Raw genomic sequence first — 18,528 nt, forward strand, 5'->3', positions numbered from 1 at the left:
TTAGATGTATCACTGCTGCTTAAAATCTTTGTTTTTAAATGCTCTGAGCTTATTTTAGTTAGTGGAAAGTTTTTAAAGTAAGTACAATTTAAATCTTGCGTTTTCAACCCAGTAGGAAACCTTACACTCCTCGCTCATTTCTTTTAGTGGAAGGATTTGCTTTAAGGCATGAGGTATATCAACAGGATGTTTGAATCTCTGCATGTTAGTGGTGTTTTATCCTACTGAAAGCACTCTGACTATCTGCAATCTCATTTGGATGAGTATATACACATTTTCTCTACACTACCAGAACGAGTCACCACATTTTTATAATCACTGATGAATCAGCGCAATGGAAAGTGTCTAAACGTCATCTAATGTGACATTTCAGTTAGTTGTTTATGCTGTTTCTTTCCCAAGTAAACACTTGTCTTTCCCCATGCTGACTCATGACAAATTACTCCTTTAAGTCGAGTCCCTGGTTCCCTCAAGTGATCAGGTCCACATCAAAAGGTAAGGAAACATGTAGGACCCCAACTATGAAACACAGAAGCAGCTAATTCTGACTGCAGTGAAGCTGAGCACACACAACTTGAAGAAGCATGAGGAAGTGTACATCAACCATGCATGAAAACCTTACGCCACCAGCTCTGGGCCTTGTATTTATCGTTCGTCTTTGTGGCATTTTCTTCTACAGTAAGACGAGGATGAACCCATGCTGAAAACCTTTCGAAAGCGTTTTGAAAAGACAGCTTTTCATGTGGCACTTCAAAACAAGTTGGCACAAAATGCAAAGTGACATCTGGTCTCTGGTTGGCGGAGGAGCCATTACCTGTCGCTCCTCGGGGGGCTCTGGGCTCCCACGGAGCAGAAGCGAGCGGCCTCGGGGCTCAGGGCCCGGGCTGGGTCTTCAGCGCCGCGTCCTCGTAGTGCCCGGGCCCGGGCGCGGCGCTGGCCTCCAGCGGCAGGCCCTGTTGCTGGTAGCCATAGTTGACGTTGCCGCACGGGAAGTGACGCAGCCGGAAGAGAGGCACTTCCTTCATGGTGGCCGTCAGCGAGGACGGCTCGAGGAGCAGCGAGGCCCCCGGAAGTCTGCCGCTGGCCAGGCCGGGGGGCACAGTACAGCTCCCCTCGCGTCCCGGGTTTCCCCTCTCGAGCTGCTCCTTCTTCTCTGGAGGATTGTTCTTTTTGGCGGGTTTCTCCGTAAACCAGGAGCCATAAGTTGGGTTCCATAGGCTGGTGGGTTTGTTTCTGGATCCCTGGACTTTGTGCAACTCTGGCGGGAGGCTGGACTGCGAGAAAGCCATATTCACGTGCCCGCCCTGCAAGGCCGGCGCCCGGGCCACGCGGGCCGAGGCCTCCCCCGCCGCTGCTCTCTTCAGGGCTTTGCCTGAGGAAGTGGGGGGCCCCGGGGCTGGGGCCGCAGGCTCGTGCCCTTCCTCCCTCTTGGCCTGTGGAGGCGAGACTAGGAGAGGAGGGACCCCCTCGGGGTCTTTGGGCCTCATGGGCACCTTCTCTTCCTCTTCCACGAGCGGGCCGTACTCGATGGGCAGGGCTGTGTTGATCACGTCCGGATCCTACAGGGGGGAGAAATAAACTGATTAAAACTTTGGATCACAGACCAAACATGTTGGCTGTGGAAGATACCTTAGTGGTGATCTGCTCTGAACTGATTTTACAGATGAGGAAACCAATGCCTACCGGGACTGTGTTCATTTACGGGGACTGGAAAATAAATGAACGGGAAATCACTCTTATCCTGGAACTACTTAGAGGATAAACACCATCACAGAAGTGTGTGCAGGGTACTGGGGAGCGCCGAAATGCCTGGGGCAGGAGAGACTTTGGAGGGACAACCTTTGGGCAAATCTTATATACTGATGAATTTTTAAAAATTCATCTAAATGCATTTAAAAAATTATTCCAATACTTCCAAATAAAAAGTCGGTATGTTTAACTTGGCGTGTGTATGTGTGCAGCGGTGGGGGGAAGGAGAGGGACACATTGTTTAGATGGTTTCTTTATTTTTCTCTCCTAGCTGCCTCCTATATGTAAAATCACATTTGGATGGGTCACACTTGACGATGACTTTTTTCTGTGTTCCAGCGTGTGTCATTAGGCATGCAGACATCACAATGCAGTATTCTTTCAGGTAGCCTGGATATGATGAGACCTTTCGTGAAACCCAGGAAATACTGACATGCTATGAGAAAACCCTTCATAAATCCATCTTTGAGCTAGATTAATTTCTTACAGCAATAGGTACAGAAAGGCAGAAACAGTTGCCAGACGTTTGAAGACACTTTGTGGACAAAAAACTTAAATCTGGGGGAGAAGTAGTTCATTCGTATTTAATGCAAATGAGAAAAATCATTTCTGTTGAATTTCACAGAGAAGTACCTTGGTTTAGTATTCATCAGTAGAATGCTCTACAGCAACCAATGACTGCCTTCTGAGTCTCTCTGTTTTATTCAGTTCCTTCCCTGTTAATTACAAATTTCTATGGCCAGTCATTTAAACTACGCTTGTAGAGAGCTACCTGCTTTTAAGAGGGATATATATTTGGAGAAAATTACTCTAAAGTATATACACTTAAGTGGGTGTGTTTCATTCATATTACAACATAGTAACTTAGCTGCCACTGAACATCAAGTTCTCTAAAAGAACCCCCATACTTGATAAGCGAAGTCCATCTAAGATAAATGTCACTTCACCTGTTTCTGAGCCGGAAGGACCTGGGCGGATGGAATGGAAGCTGTGCTTTGAAGATGCATAAGTCTATCTGTTGTCACAAATAAGACGAGGGAATTTAGAGAGGTGGTGGTTTATTGTCTGACTTTTAAAATGTTCTCTAGAATTAGACATCCTGGCAGCATGGATGCAACGGGAAAGAGCAGATACAGTGGCGAGGAGATAACAGACAGAGCCAAGCCCTGCGGGGGCAGCAGCTGGTGACTCAGGGCTTAGCCTGGAAGGGGGAAGGTGGGAGAATGGGTGCAGATGCGGGCTGGGAACAATCAGAGGAATCTCACTGATTCACTCTCTTCACTCTCCAGGAAGTCGGAGGCTTAGTCATCTGCTGAAAATGGGGGAAGAGAAGGCAAATCTAGAGTCATGGCTGAAGGAAGTGGGAAAGGGATCTTTCTAGGACCAGCGGGATCACTGGGAAACTGTGGCTTGGGGGACCCTCCGAGCCTCAACTCCTCATCTGGAAAATGGGGATATTTTAGATACGTATCTCTACAAGAAGAAAATGAAGTGCAGCTGCTATACCAAAGCTACTGTTGATGTTGACATTTCTCCAGAATTCTTCGACTTTTTCTTCCCTTCTTCTCTCTACCCTTATATCCTCGGACATATGATTTAACAATCACATACTGTTAATCACTTCACAATTATCTACTGTTTTATTTCTCTGGCCAGGCTATAAACCATATGAGAGCAGGCATTTTCCATATTTCTCTGAAGTTCTAATTTTGTGTAATAAAACATTAGATACTCAGTAGGGATTTAGTTAACACTTGAGAATTGAATCGATTCCCTAGCATGATCGAGTGTTTGGCGCTGTGTCATGTACCGGTGAAGAAAGTGGCAGTTACGAGTGTTTATTTACAAAATGTCCAGAGTCAGATACAACTTTACAGATAATTAGCATTCATCTTCATGAGCATGGCTCTTATTCTCTGGTTGGTTTAGCTTTCATTTCTATATATTGGTATTTTCCATTTTAAAGACTTTTTTAAAAAAAGATTTTTATTTATGCATAATAGAACTGGGTACAGGCCAGAGGAGCGGGGTGGGGGGAAGAGGATTCACTAGAGACAGAATGGGGAACAGAACAGGCAGACTGACTGAAATACGCTGCTGAGGGGAGAAGCGGACAAGTCAGGAGAGGTCTGCTGCGCCATATGGGTAGCTCCCTGGCGGGCTAGGGATTGAACTCGTGCTGCAGTGGCTGCGGATAGTTTCATAGGTTGCGTCTTAACCCCTTGCACCACCGGGGAGGCCCTTAAAGACTTTTCTATATAAATTCTGGTCAAGGAGCACAAATGTTTATACCTGTGTGCAGTATTCAATCCTCTCCAAAATGATGGCAAAGTTGGGTCTGTCTTCAGGCTGATGTTGCCAGCACTGGGTCATTATCCGGTATCTGAAAGAATAAGCAAGTTCATTAAAATCAGGAGAAACAGAATGAAAAATATATTTTCAGTGTTTTTCTAAATGAGACTGGGGCGGCACTGTCTTCCCGGGGTGGCAACTAACACATCCGGTCCCATGTGGTTGGCCTGTGCTGCCCTCTGCTGATGGGCCAAGGGATTGACCCGGGTGTGAAGATCCAGAAGCTCCCCAGTACAGCCCGCCAGGGGTTTACATTAAATATGGCTCCTCTCATTTCATTCTGGATGGAAAGTCACCTTTGAGGCAGAATATTCTAATTATATTTCCCATATGCCTTCCTTGTGGGAGAAAGGTGAGGGATGACAGAGGGCTGCAGAAAACGCAGGAAATGGACATATTTAAAGGAGGCTCAAGACATGGCATATGGGGGGAGCCTGGGACACAAACTCCCAGGCTCTAGGAGTTTGTGCCTGTTGCGTTCGCAGCCTCCAGCCAGACAGTAGATTCCTCTTTTGGCATGACACCGCTGCTCTGGAGGGGCTGGAGACTAACCCATGTCATTGACATCAGAGACACATTGCAATCTGGAGGCTTAGTAAGTAAAGTCGACCGTTTGTCCCTACATCTTCAAATGAAAAAGCGTATGCGGCTGCAGATAATTTTTGAAAAGGAAAACAGTGCTTAGTAACTGGTAAAATGTTTCTAAAAGACTCATACACAGGCCCAGGGCAGTTCTTTGGTGGGTCCATCCGGCCTCCGCTGGTGACGAACTCCAGGACCTCCTGGTTGCTCTTGCTCGGGTACGGCATGTATCCCAGAGAGAAGATTTCCCACAGCAGCACTCCGAAAGACCTGCGCACAGGACAGAAGGTGTGGGTATGGACAGACTGACACATAGACACATGGCATACACACAGGCAGATGCACAGACACACAAACACAGACACATGGACAGAAACAGACTCACACACAGACATGCAAACACATGCACATACACACAGACACAAAAACATACACAGACACAGATGTAAAATTTTAATTTTTTAAAATTGCACATTCTCACAGTAGAGAACTCTTATTATGGAGAATAAAAGAAAACAGCCACATGTAGTGCTCAGTAAAAAGATAACCATTGTTAGTCAGCTAGTTCATTTTTTTGGTCCAGTTACGTTTCTACGTTCGGGTTTTTTTTTTTTTAATTAATTTATTTAAGCACTGGCTACAGTCAGAAGCACGGGAGGGTCAGAGAATTCACTAGAGCCAGAGTGGGGAACAGAACAGGCAGACTGACGAAATACACTGCTGAGGGGAGGAGCGGGCGGCAGGAGAGGTCTGCGCGCCATGTGGGACCCTCACCCGGTGGCCGGGGATCGAACCGGCGCTGCAGAGGCTGTGGGCATCTTTGCAACCCAGCGCTCAACCACTGCGCCACCAGGGGAGGCCCCCGGGTTTTTTTTTTTTTTTTTTTTTTTACAAAATATAATTGCAATTATATTTAATATGCAATTTCGAACCTTCTTTTTTTCATTTTCCATTATGGCATAAGCATTTTCCATACTAAGAAAGCATTTTATAAATGTAATTTAAAATGGCTGTAAAATGTTGTTTTACTATAGTAAATAACTATACCTTATCATTTCTATATTGAGTAGTTGTACTATACCTTATCATTTCTATATTGTTTTCTGTTTTTAAAATATTTAAAATACTGTGATGAACATCTTTGTGCATTTTTTTCTCCCATTCATCAGCACCCAGTAAGTTTATTAAGAAAAAAGAAAAAGGAAGCAAGTCACCTGCATTACACAGATTGGCAGTCTTGGAAGACAAGACCTTGAGTATTTTTTGAAATCAGGGCAATTTCCTTATGATAAATTCCTTGAATTTGGGATGAGGTGAATCTAGTAAAATTCAGGACAATTCTGAAAGAATTTCTAGAAAAAGACAATGTGAACACTGAAAATTCTCAACATGTATGGTTCATCTGACTTCCACCCGTGTCACTCCGGGCAACAGTGAGCATCATGCAAGCAATTAGCAGACATTGCCCCAATTTCAAGTGTTCACATTAACAGTGGGAACGTGGGTTGATATTAAGGTAAAAGAAGGTAGAATATTTTAAGCTATCTTTAGTGGTTAAATCGTTAACATGATCGATACTTCATTTTTTTCCTCCTGTTTATATTTTTGTTCATTTTTATCCACACTTTGGTATCTGTTAATTTTCGTTTTAATTTGTAGACATATTTTATAAATCAGAGACATTAGCCTTTTATCAAAATCTAAATCCTTATATTAGTTGCTTTCAAATTCTACTTTTTAGAATACCAAAGACTTTTTGGTAGTCAAATTTATTTATTTTAAAGATTTATTTATTCATGCATACAAGAACCGGGGTACAGGCCAGATGTGTGTGAGGGTGAGAGGATTCACCAGAGACAGAGCGGGGAACAGATCAGGCAGACTGACTGAAACACACTGCTGAGGGGAGCAGTGGGCGAGACAGGAGTGGTCTGCCGTGCCATGTGGGTATCTCGCCAGCCAGTTGGGATTGAACCTGCGCTGCAGAGACTGCGGACAGCTTCACAGTGCTGTGCTCAACTGCCTGCGCCACCAGGGGAGGCCCTGGTAGTCAAATTTATTAAAAGATTTTGTTTGTGATTTACTCCATCTGTTTTATAGATTCTACAGCCTTCCCTTCAACAAAGATTAAATGAATATTTGCTACTTTATTCTAGCTATGTTTGCTTTTTCCTCTCTTCTCTCAAATTCAGTTGGGATTTAGTTTGGTGTAGTGTGAGGTAAGAATCTAAATTGATTTGTATTTTGAAACACTCAAAATAACTTTCCCTTAATTGACTTGTGAATAAGAATGGGTCTGTTTCTGGGTTCCTTAATTGCCTATAACCTGTCCGAAAGAGGAATAACAAAGCACAAGCTTTGCATCAAAACATCCCAAACAAGTAAGAACAAATGTTTAAAAAATCCCGCCCTGTTTCTCTTGGTATTATATTTTCTGTGCCCAAAATTATAGCTAAGTGATTGCTGATTAAATTTTTATTTTAAAAATTTGAGTCAATGCAGATAATATCATCTGATTAAAAGGCTTTAAGATCATGCGTTATGCCCTTGAAAACTAAATTATATTTTTCTTTATTCATAACCCGAAGGTGGAAGATTGTCTCCAGGTGTGGGATCTTCCCTTCATGTGCCTTTCTCATTCAGGGGCTGAGTGTCACTGCCCAGCGTCCCTCCTGGACCCTACCCCCCACTTCATTCTGTGTTTTCCTGCCTCTGTAACCCTGCCCAGAACCTGAAGCTATGTAATGTCTTTGTGTTTTTAAGCACTTAAATGAAGAAACAACCTAAACTTTAAAGAAGAAAAGTAATAGAATAGATACCTATGAATAGTAGTTAATATTTTGCTTTTTGTCAAGAAATATTGAAGAAATAGGGCCTTCCTCGAGGCGCAGCGGTTGAGTGCAGGGTTGCGAAGTTGGCTGCAGCCTCCGCAGCGCTGGTTTGATCCCCGGCCGCAGGGCGAGGGTCCCACATGGCGTGCAGACCTCTCCTGCCGCCCACTGCTCCCCTCAGCAGAGTACTTCGGTCCTTCTGCCTGCTCTGCTCCCCGCTCTGGCTCTGGTGAATTCTCTCACCCACCCACGCTTCTGACTGTACCCAGTGCTTATATAAATAAATAAATAAATCTTAAAAAAAAAAAAGAATATCATTTAAAAAAAAAAGAAATATTGAAGAAATAAAATAGACACAGGTAAGAAAATGAGACACAGGTAAGCTCCTCCCTCCACCTGCCCCTGCTCCCTCCCTTCCCTTAGAAGAAAGGAAGGAAGTCTTTCTTTCCATGTCCACAATGTCTGAGAGCATAAAGAGGCTCTATTACAGACTTAATTTTGTGCAGTAAAATGATACATGAATGGTATCCTACCCCCTTTATTGTAGTTTGATTTTTTTCCCCACTAAATGTTGTTTTGTCATAACTCTGTTTTGATGCATGTAGGTTTAGTGTATCCTTTGATGCTGCTGAAGGATTTCCCAGGAGAGAAGTAAATAGCAATTTGCTTTTCATCCTTCCCTGGAGAATAGTTGGGTTGTTTTTGCTTTTTTCTCTATGTAAACAATGAATATACTTATCCGAATTCCTCTGTGTTAGGTGCAGACTCGTAGAAGGACAGTTGATGGGTCACAGACCGTCCACGTGTTCAACACAACTACCTGATACTGAACTTGCCCCCTGGCTCTGGACAGGGGAGTGGGGGTGCTCTAACTTGGGAATTCCCAGGAGGGCCCCTGCCTGTCTGCTTTATTAGGCCTGAGGATTTGCATTTCAAACGTTTCCTTGTGTTGCTGATGCCTCTGATATAGGACCACACCCTGAGACTCACTGGGTTAGGGTGTGTGAGCTCAGTGCTTACAACAGTGAAAACTGGGCCTCCCTGGTGGTGCAGGCGGTTGAGAGCCACCCTGTGAAGCTGTCCGCAGCCTCTGCAGCACAGGTTCGATTCCGGCCAGCCGGCGAGAATCCCACATGGCGCAGCAGACCTCTCCTGTCTCGCCTTCTGCTCCCCTCAGCAGTATATTTCGGTCATTCTGCATGTTCTGTTCCCTGCTCTGTCTCCAGTGAATCCTTTCACCCTCCCGTGCATCTGGCCTGTACCCTGGTTCTTGTATAAAAATAAATAAATCTTAAAAACAAAACAAAACAGTGAAAACCCTTGTTCACAGTACCCAGCAGGGGAAGAGAGGGGGCTCTGAGCCTCACGGTCCACAATCTAGGACTTCTCAAAACATGGATTGCAGAAACCATTCTGGGACTCTTGGGTGGAGTGAATCACCTGTGAATCACACTGTTTCTGGAACAAGATATCAACTTTCTCAGTCTCCTAAGTAAGGCACCACTTGTCCGTGAAATTTCCAGTTTCCAAAATTTTGTCATTGTTGTCTTTGTCCTTTGGATTTTTATACACCTAAAAAGACTCCCTTCAGGGCTGTTTGTGTATATTTTGGGATGGGGTGGAGTGATGGATTTAATCTGCCATTTAAAATAATGGGTTGCTCTGATAGTCAACACGAAAAACAGTTGGAAGTTCCTCGACAAGTTAAAAATAGAACTACCTTTGATCCAGCAATTTCACTTCTGGGTATTTAGCCAAAGGAAATAAAATCAAGTGTCTTAAAGATCCATCTGCACCTCCCCATGTCCACTGTGGCATTATTCACACCAGCTAACCAAGAGCCCACTTACAGATGGATGGATAAAGAAAATGATATACATGCAATGAAATATTATTCCAGCATCAAAGCAGGAACTCCTGCCACTTTTGACAACATGGATGAATCTGGAGGACATTAAACTAAGTAAAATAGCCCAGACACAGGAAGATGAAGCCTTGTTTTATATAGAGAACCATAGCTGCGGAGAGTAGAATGGCAGTTGCAGGAGCTGGAGAGGTGGGTAGGAGAGAAGTTGGTCAAGGGGCACAAAGTTTCAGTTATCCAGGATGAATAAGTGCTGGAATTCTAACTTAGTGTTAGCTAGAGAATGGCTTTCCCCATCACTATCACCTGTAGCACTTTCCTGCTGAGGATTATTTCCTTTTTTCTGTTAAGGTAGAGCAATTCATTGACCGGTTTTCTAATTTCAACTCCATGTTGCATTCCTGGAATAAAACCGACTTCGTTGTTATGTAAGGAAAATCGTGGCTTTGGCTGTGTGGTCCGCCAGCCAGTGGCAACAGCCGCCCCTGGGGACTTGTCGGAGATGCAGCTTCTCAGCCTGACCCAGACCTGCTGACCCGTAAGAGCTCAGGGTGGGTCCAGCAATCAGTTAACAAGCCTTTCTGATGATTCTGAAGAACGCCAATGTTTGGGAACCGCCCCCCCCCCCATTACAGAGGTGTATTGATCCTTTTTTTTTTCTTTCTTTTTCCCCCCGATTATTTATTTATTTATTTTCAACATTTATCATTTGAAAAAAATTTTAGACAATATTTGCTTCCCCTCAGCCCCTCAATTGAGTCCCCATTGAATTTCTTTCCCCAAGGCACCCGTGCACCATCACCTCAGTCCCCTGTGCTCCTCCCTCCCTCCCTCTGACCCCTCTCCCTCCTCCTCCCCTGCAGTATGTCTCTGATTTATAATTGTCCGTTTTTGCTTTGTTGTGTTTTGTACTGTTATTATTATTTTTACACTGATGTCTTATGTGGTTCCCCTATATTCTTGCTATAAGTGAAACCATCTGATATTTTTCTTTTTCCTTCTGGCTTATTTCACTGAGCATAATTCCTTCTAGCTCCAACCACGTTGCTGCGAATGGCATGAGTTTATCTTTTTTGATTGCTGAATAATATTCCATTGTGTATATATGCCACATCTTGATCCAGTCCTCTATCCCAGGCACAGGCCCCTTGATGCGTGTGGGTCCATCTGGCCCAATAGCACCACCTAACCGCCACAGAGAGACCCAGAAGAGGGCAGCAGAGAGACTCACCACGTGTCTGTCTTAGAAGTAAAGATCCCTTCCATGAAGGCCTCTGGGGGCATCCATTTAACTGGCAGCATTGCACAGCCTCCCTTTCGGTAGTAGCTTGCTCTGTGGGGCAGAAGAGGAAAATCAAACTTGGTTCTAGGTGGGCATAGCTCGGACAGCAGCTCCTGGCAACTTGCGAAAGTGGCAACCACAAGGTCTGCCACTAGAGGACTGAAATGAAACCAGGGGTTCTTGTGGTTTAGAAGGCGGGTAGGGACTCGCAGATCATGTAGTTCAAAGCTTTGGGGTGTGTGTGGGAAATAAAAGCTTTGGTGTCATTTAATAGGAGATGAAACTGCCCTCTGGAGTCATAAAAAAAGGCCCATGCAATGACTAAAATACCCACTTGTAGGTGGCCAGGTTTCTCTATTGGTTTTGTTTATTATGTCACACAATAACATTACTCCAACCTTATCAACACTGCCTATTCCCGATCATCCACACTAATGCAAGATCCAAAATGGGAGATCAGGGTGGTGCTTTATTAATTTTGGATCCTTTGTGGTGCTCATTCAGCATTTAGTTCACCAAATAATGTTGGCAGCTGGAGGGAGTTGTCTCCCAGGGCATATCCCAGCAGGACATCACAGGACTTGGGGGTGGGATGTAGGGAGTGGGGTGAATGTGTGTGTGTTAGGATGATTTATTAGTTTTTATAAGTAAATTGTATTAATGACATCATTGATAAAAAGCTAATAAATTAACTCAAACTTGAAGCCCACTCTCACCTTGTGTTCTGTGGGGGGTGTGCCAGAGAAGGCAGCTTCCCGCCAACTGCCTACATTAATTAATGACTTCAATAAACCTGTACAGAGTGTTTAGTATGTGTCAGGATTCTTCCATGTGCTGAGGACATAAATAAGCTCTCAGCTCTCTCTTCCAAGGATATGGCTTAACAGAAGGAATAGACACATCTACTCTCGTGGTACAGAACAACACACACAGATGCTGTGGGTGTGCACGAAGCTCAGTGATGCAACTGAAGAATGACTCATTCTACTTAAGTGGGGGTACGTTTTATAGGGGGGTGACGTAGCTGAGTGGCAAAGCAGCTCTCCCAGAAGACCCCTGCTGACATGTGAGGGAGTGGTCCTTGGGGTTCATAGGGAACAGTGGGGCTGTAGGTGCGTCGGGGACTGGCAGGGCCTGGTGTCAGGGGGTTTCCTGCACTGAGGATGGAGCGGAACTGCTGGGTCACCCAGGACTTGCCGCATCATTCTGCAATGTTTCTGCCTTAAACCATGGGCGCAATTCCAGGGTATTTGAGAGGGGAGGGGAAGGAGCACTGAGTGCCAGGAAGTGGAAGAAAGTAAAGTGGAGCATCTCAGAGTAATGTGGTGGAGACAGTGGTGGGCACGACCTAGAACATTACCAGGCTCCCCTGGATGCTACCGTGCAGGGGCAGGTGCCCTCCGTGTTCTCACCCCATGGAGCATGCTCGTATCCTTGACCCACAGAGTGGAAGCTCGAGGTAGCCCTCGACCCTCCCTCTCACTATTGTAAATAAGCAGAAAAAGAAGCAGGAGGATGGAAGACAGAATGAGAGAGGAAGTACCACAGAAGATTTTTTAATTAAAAATATTAAAATTTGTTTCATTGTGTCCCTGAAAGTAGGAGGTGGGGTGGGTTTGGGGGTGGGGAATGAAGCTGACTTAAGTAGAGATGGGTTTTCAGCTACACTCCCATGTGTCCTGGTTGTCAGCAGAGAATGTGCTGGGCCCAGTGTCCTGCTCCTCTGTGGTGCTCTTGTCTGGGATGATGGAAGCTAAATCCATCTAGAAATCATGAGTACTGAGGAGAAGAGTTAAATAGACGGTTCTTAGAAACTTTCCCCTTATCAAGTACCCAAATTATTCTGTGTCAGTAGAAGCTGGGATTAGCAGAAAGACAACCTAATTAAGAACCTGGTGTCGATGACTGCAGGCAGAGAGCCGAGAATTAGACTTCAGGCAAGGGCACTAATTAAGGTTTCCCACACCCTGAAAGGGAACTTAATGAAATAGCTGGCAAGCTGGCAAGATACCAGAGAAGATTCTGGGCCCGAGCAGCCACGTCCCATCACTTGAGAGGATGAGGCAGAGGAGAAGGCACTGGCGGGTGGTGGCAGCTGGCACTTACCTGTAGATGTCTCGGGCCATTCCAAAGTCTCCGATCTTGGCCACTCTTCCAGGGCCTGAACAGGTCAAGAGGCAGTTCCTGGCAGCAATATCCCTGGGAAGAAAAAAGATGAGAAAATACATTGCCTAATCTTATCCCTGGAAAGATAAATGTATAATATTCATCTAGGATTTTCACTTTGAATTTGAAGTTAAAATAGTTCCCTCCCCTGCCTCATATTTCTTTTACCACATTATATACTTCAGCAGGAAAGAAATAACTACCAATTCTAGGCCTCAAAAATAGCTATACCAACTCCAGGCCTTAAATGGCATAGACAAAAAACAGGGACGTGGAAAAGGATTAGGGGAGATGATTGAAAATATTTAATGGGATAATAATAATGACAATAACTATAATAGAAGCTAGAATTGACTGGCCCTTTACTATGTACTAAGCAGTGTTCTAAGTCCTTCATATCTAATTCTTATAATAACCCCGTAAGATACAGGGTGCTATTATTATTTTCATTTTATTAAAAAAATTAAGGTAAAAGCAGAAAATAGACATAGAAAATGCCATTTAGCTTTGTACATTTTGCTGGTTGGTTTCTGCTGGTTGTTTGAAGGAATCTTCTGAACAGCATGACGTCTAAGACATCAAATTCAAATAGGCCAGGTATTTCTCAAATATTTCTAATTTTCTCTCCTTTTTCTTTTTTACATCTTAAAAAGACAGGTTTATTAGGAAAAGGAGAAAGGAGAAAAGGAAGCACCTGCATAGACACAAGTGTGCAGAGAACTGCTGCTGTTTTTCAAAGAGAAAGTTTTGTTAAAAGAGACGCCTGCATAGACCCAGGTGGGCAGGCTTGGGACAAGAGCTGTCTCCGTTTTCTTTTGAAATAAGTCATTATGGTTCTCACATCCATGATTTTATCTAAAGCTGTTGCTAAACTGTATGCATCATAGCTACATGGATAAAGAAATCACTTCTTTCAAGTTATAAAATAATCTTGTCTTTGTTATTATACTCTGGGTACCCTTTTTTTCCTGTAGCATGTCTGTAAGGCATGATGAGAGGCATCAACTTAAGTCCCAGAGGCATCAACTGAAGTCACTGATGGTTTTTCTGTTTTTGACATGCATGTGGGAATGAAGGATGTGGTCAGAAGTCTGGAATGGGTCTTTAATAACATTAAAGTCTTGGACAGCAAAAAACTCAGGAAAAACAAAACAATAACAAAAGTACTGAGGGTGCACAGGTGGTGTCTGGTGGTGTCTTAAAAATTTAGAAACTGTTTTCATGAAGTTCCTGATCTGTGATTGAGAAGGACATGGAAAGTAACTAACTACAGAGTGTCAAAAAAAAAAAAAAAAGTCAGGATCTGGGTTGGAGATCACAGTTTAGGATACAGAAGAATGGGCTGAGCTGGGAGAGGGTTGTTGTTAATACCACTGATCTGATCCAGAAGGCTTAGGCTATACGATAAGAAGCCCTGATAAAACTATGACTCATAAATGCACGACATCAAATAGAAGAAAAATCGTGTGCTATATAGCCATCACTTCTCAAGAGAAATAGAGTGAACTAGACGAGGAAAAGAACAATATTTATGGTTCCAGAAAGGTTTTTATGCTGATACACATGGGGTGGTTACTTACAAAAAGGTGATCTTGAATTTAATAGCAAGAGAGTAATGGAATATCATAGAAGACACCAAGAATGGGTAGAATGACAGAAAGTTCTTGAAAATACAACAATCATGTCCAAAAGAATCAAATCTAATGGAAAAATGGGGGCATGTGGACCTGGTGTGGGAGTTCTCTCTGAGCTCAGGTGTATATGGATGGAAATTGTGAACTTTAAGGCAGACACATGGTGGAGGAGAGAGAGATTTCGAGGTAATACTGTTGTGGGAATGTGCCCGAGACCCCTTTGCCAGCTAGAAGATGTAGATGATGCTGTTACAGTACTAATCACCCCAGAAGAGAGGTTTTGATTCCCAATTTCACTAGCAGTCTCACTTTGCTTATAAAGCGGATTATACTTAACTTTTGACCCTTTCATTTCTCAAAAAAGACAAAAAAGCAAAAAAATTTACTCTGGGATCTAATTCTGACCTTGAGTAACAATTTAGTGATAGGGAAGTGATAGGGAGCTTGAGCGCATTGATAATAACAGAGCACTGGATATAGTCAAAACACATCACGACTCTAGGAAAGCAGATTTCAAAATAGCAGAGAAAGATGGGTAGGATCCCTCAGCCAGAGATTCTGCATACCTGGAGCCTAATGTGGGATGAGATGAAAAGGCAGAACAGTCTCTGTGAGAATTAAAGGGAGCCACCGAAAGTCCCTAGGGAGACCGACTGCACAGGACAAAAGATGGAGAGGAGCTTTCATCAGGGACAGATTCCAAAAGGGGCATCACCCCCATTATGTCTGAGCAACAGGAAAGCCCAGTGCTGACACTTATGGAATGTTCTGGATAAACAAAAAGGGCAAGAACAACAATGGCAGGACTGACCCTGGAGAGGAGGGTGTGGCTTTAGGTGAGAACATAAAGGACTGGCCCAGCTCCTTGGCTCCAGTTATTTCTCTCAAGCATAATCATCTGCAAGTTAGAAGGGTTTAGAAACAAGAGGAAGAGCTGCAGACCCAGGTGATGAAGCGGTGGTAAAAGGGTGAGACAATGTGGACGAGTTCATTGCTTTGTTATAGGAAAGACCAAGCCATCGTAGGTGAGAGCATTTCTTGATCTTTAATTTCCCTATTTTTACCAGGGAAGAGGGCACAGCTTGCTGTCTGCTTACATGCATATCTATTTCTGAACTCATATAGCATCTCCCATTTTCTGCTTTGTACTTACATATTCTAATTACTCGGAACATGCTTTACACTCTAAAGACACAGGTTAATAAGATTGTCACTTCTCCTCCAGGTTGTTATTTGCTAAATTAGAAACAAATCATTAGAGTTTTGCAGAGTCTAACAAGCTGACTTTTCAGATTTCAAAATCAAGCTGTCCTCTGAGAAAGTGAGGGCCATCCACCAGGAAATACGTGTCATCTGTGGTGTCTGCAGCGTAACACGCAGCCTTGATGGCCACGTCCAAACAACACTGAAACACCAGGGCCACACAGAGCAGAGATGGGGCGCAGGAGTAAAGAATCATTATACTTCAGGGCATTTTAGAAAATAATTAATTTATTTACCAAACTTCTATTGTGTCCCCAGTATATGCTAGGGGTACAAAGATGCATAAAACAGGGTCCTTATCTGCAGTCAAAGAGTCTCTAGTCAATTGTGTGAAAATATGAACACCTTTAACTTAAGGAGCATGGGGGGATATGTTAATGTGATACAGGGCTTGGACCAATACTGCAAGATTCAGGCAGGAGTCCCCAAGGACAGCAAGGACAGCTCATCTAGGGCTCCAGCACTGACATGGGTATTTTATGTAACCATTTTATAGATGGGGCAAATGAAGCCCCAATGAAGTAGTATCTCAAAGACAAAGGAGGCCGAATTGTGCAAACCACTTTGGAGGGAGAACTAATATTCTACTCTGGAGGGGGATCGGGCCCTTGAGACAGGTAGGGTGCTTACAGAGGCAAGGCCTTTAACTCACCGGTGGATGAAGTGATTCTCCTCTAAATACTGACAGCCACAGGCAATGTCCCGAGCCACGTGCAGAAGGTCCAGCATGGCCAGGGAGGAGGGCTGACTCTGCGGAGACAGAAGCAACCTGCTGACCAGAAGCTCTCAGGGAACAGCTGAAATAGTGGCTTCCAATGCACTCACGGAGACCCAGCATGGGCACACCGTTTCACCTGGGACTTGGGAAAACTGGAAACAACCTAAGCCCCCGCCGACTGACAGGTGGAGGAAGAGCCTGGGGTGCATATGCACCCACTACTACTGAACTATAAAAAAGATGAGATTTTGCCATTTGCAATAACATGAATGGACCCAGAGGGAATTATACTTAGTGAAATAAGTCAGAGAATGACAGACATCGTATGATTTCACTCATACAGAGAAAACAAACAGATGGACTAAATAAAACAGAAATAAACTTTTGGTCTATAAGACCAATTAGTGGTTACCAGATGGGTAGGGAGAAGAGGGGTGGGGAAATTGGGAAAAGGGGGGGCCACGTATGGAGGAGCAATTTGGGCTTTTAGCAGCAAACTGAATGTGTAGATACACAAGCTGATTGTCAGTCATGAACACCTGAAACTGACATACTGCTCTAATGCAGCATCACTCCAATTAACGTTGAAAGAGAAAGAAGAAAAGGAATCACCTGGCGGCTACAGGCAAAAGTGCCTGGGCCTCTACCCAGTCGGTGGATCCATGTGTGTGCTTCCCAGCTGCACAAGTGAGTATGAGGCACAGGCAGACAGAGCACCCCCAAACCTCTGGAAGCACCCCTGAGCTGCTGGAAGTGCCCCCAGGACCCCCGGAAGCCAGCAGGAGATGCATGTCCCTCTCCCTTTCTATCTGATCATTCTTCAACCCAGTCCTCATACATATTGAACTCCCCCAACTTAAAACAAGCTTGTGAGGAAGCTGCAGGGGATAATGTTTTAAAAATCTTCTATTTAAATGACTAAAATATTTTAAAATTGGTTTTCTTCCAGAAGACTCTGATCTTAAGTAAACTGAAAAATAAAAGTTTTTGGAAAACGCTGGGTGTTTCCTGAAGAGTGATCACAAACTGTTCTGTAGCGTCTCCTCCCTGCAGAAGCAGCCGACATCCCCACCTTGGGGGTACAGCTGAGCTAGAACTGACTGGCTGCCAGCTGGGGGGTTTGTCTGCCACCAGTCAGGACCTCCCTGGGGCTCCTTGGGCAATAGCGAAGGTCTGAGGGAGGCGAGGAGTCCTGCTTCACATCTGAGGAGACAACTGAGGAGGGGTAGAGTCTGCCCCGGGAGCCCCGGATAGTGCCTTTCACGATGTCACAGAGCAAGTCCCAGTACCTGGTCCTGTCTAAGGCAACCTCCTGTATGATCAGTAGGAAAGAGAGGCCCTCTCCACAGGGCTGATGGGAAGGCTGCTGGCTAAGAGAGGCTGACTTACTCCAGGTCACACAGCGGAAGGGTGGAGCCCCAGCTACTCTGGGCGGGGCTTTGAGGACCCTGGTCGGGGGATGAGGCCTTGTAGGAATGAAGCCTGAGCTCGGGAGCACACATGTGGACACAGGCGCTGCCCCAGGGAATGCAGAGCCCGACACACAGGCGCAGGGAGCAGAGCGGGCCTTGTCCCTCTGGTCCCGTGCTGGCTGCGCTCCTCCAAGCCAGTGTTCTCATCTGTGAAGTTTGGGAGGTGTTATCGGCCTCACTGGGGTGTTGTGAGGACCCACATGGGGCGGCACAGATGGATGCTTCTGAAAGCGCCTGTAGTTACTGGCGGGCTACGGCGTGGAGGCCTGTGGGGCTCTCAGGGGTCGTCCCTGAGTTTGGTTTTCCCAGAAGTTCTGGGCACTGTGAGAGACAGTCCCCATTTCTTGAGGAAATGAAAAGTAATATATTTTGAGGGAAATATTCCTCCATCTTGCTACAGTATTAGAAATATATATATATTTTTTCTGTCTTTGGGAAAAGGCTTTCTGTTCCAGTCAGGAGAGGCCTGGCCCTAGCCCCTACCTCCTCTCCGTGTGCTAACCCCCACCATTCAGGGTTCCAGGAGTGCTGATGTCGCAAATGCCCCTTAAGCCTGCAGCACAGCAGGGACTAAATCTTCCCAGGCATTAACCCATGGGCCAGGCTTATCTGGAT

General features: G+C 44.7%; 1 protein-coding gene across 1 annotated transcript in view; it reads right to left on the bottom strand.

Annotated features, from left to right (window-relative positions):
- Positions 1-872: 872 nt before the first annotated feature.
- Positions 873-18,528, bottom strand: part of ALK (ALK receptor tyrosine kinase) — a gene marked incomplete at both ends in the record, with an annotated part of 599,018 nt that continues 581,362 nt past the window's right edge. The window contains 6 exons of the mRNA XM_084235715.1: positions 873-1,559; positions 4,042-4,132; positions 4,819-4,953; positions 10,610-10,711; positions 12,767-12,859; positions 16,376-16,473. Of these exons, the coding sequence (XP_084091841.1) occupies positions 873-1,559; positions 4,042-4,132; positions 4,819-4,953; positions 10,610-10,711; positions 12,767-12,859; positions 16,376-16,473 (1,206 nt within the window). The remainder of the gene's footprint in view (positions 1,560-4,041; positions 4,133-4,818; positions 4,954-10,609; positions 10,712-12,766; positions 12,860-16,375; positions 16,474-18,528) is intronic.

Source organism: Talpa europaea (genome assembly GCF_964194135.1).
Source record: "Talpa europaea genome assembly, chromosome: 6".
Classification (NCBI taxonomy): domain Eukaryota; kingdom Metazoa; phylum Chordata; class Mammalia; order Eulipotyphla; family Talpidae; genus Talpa; species Talpa europaea.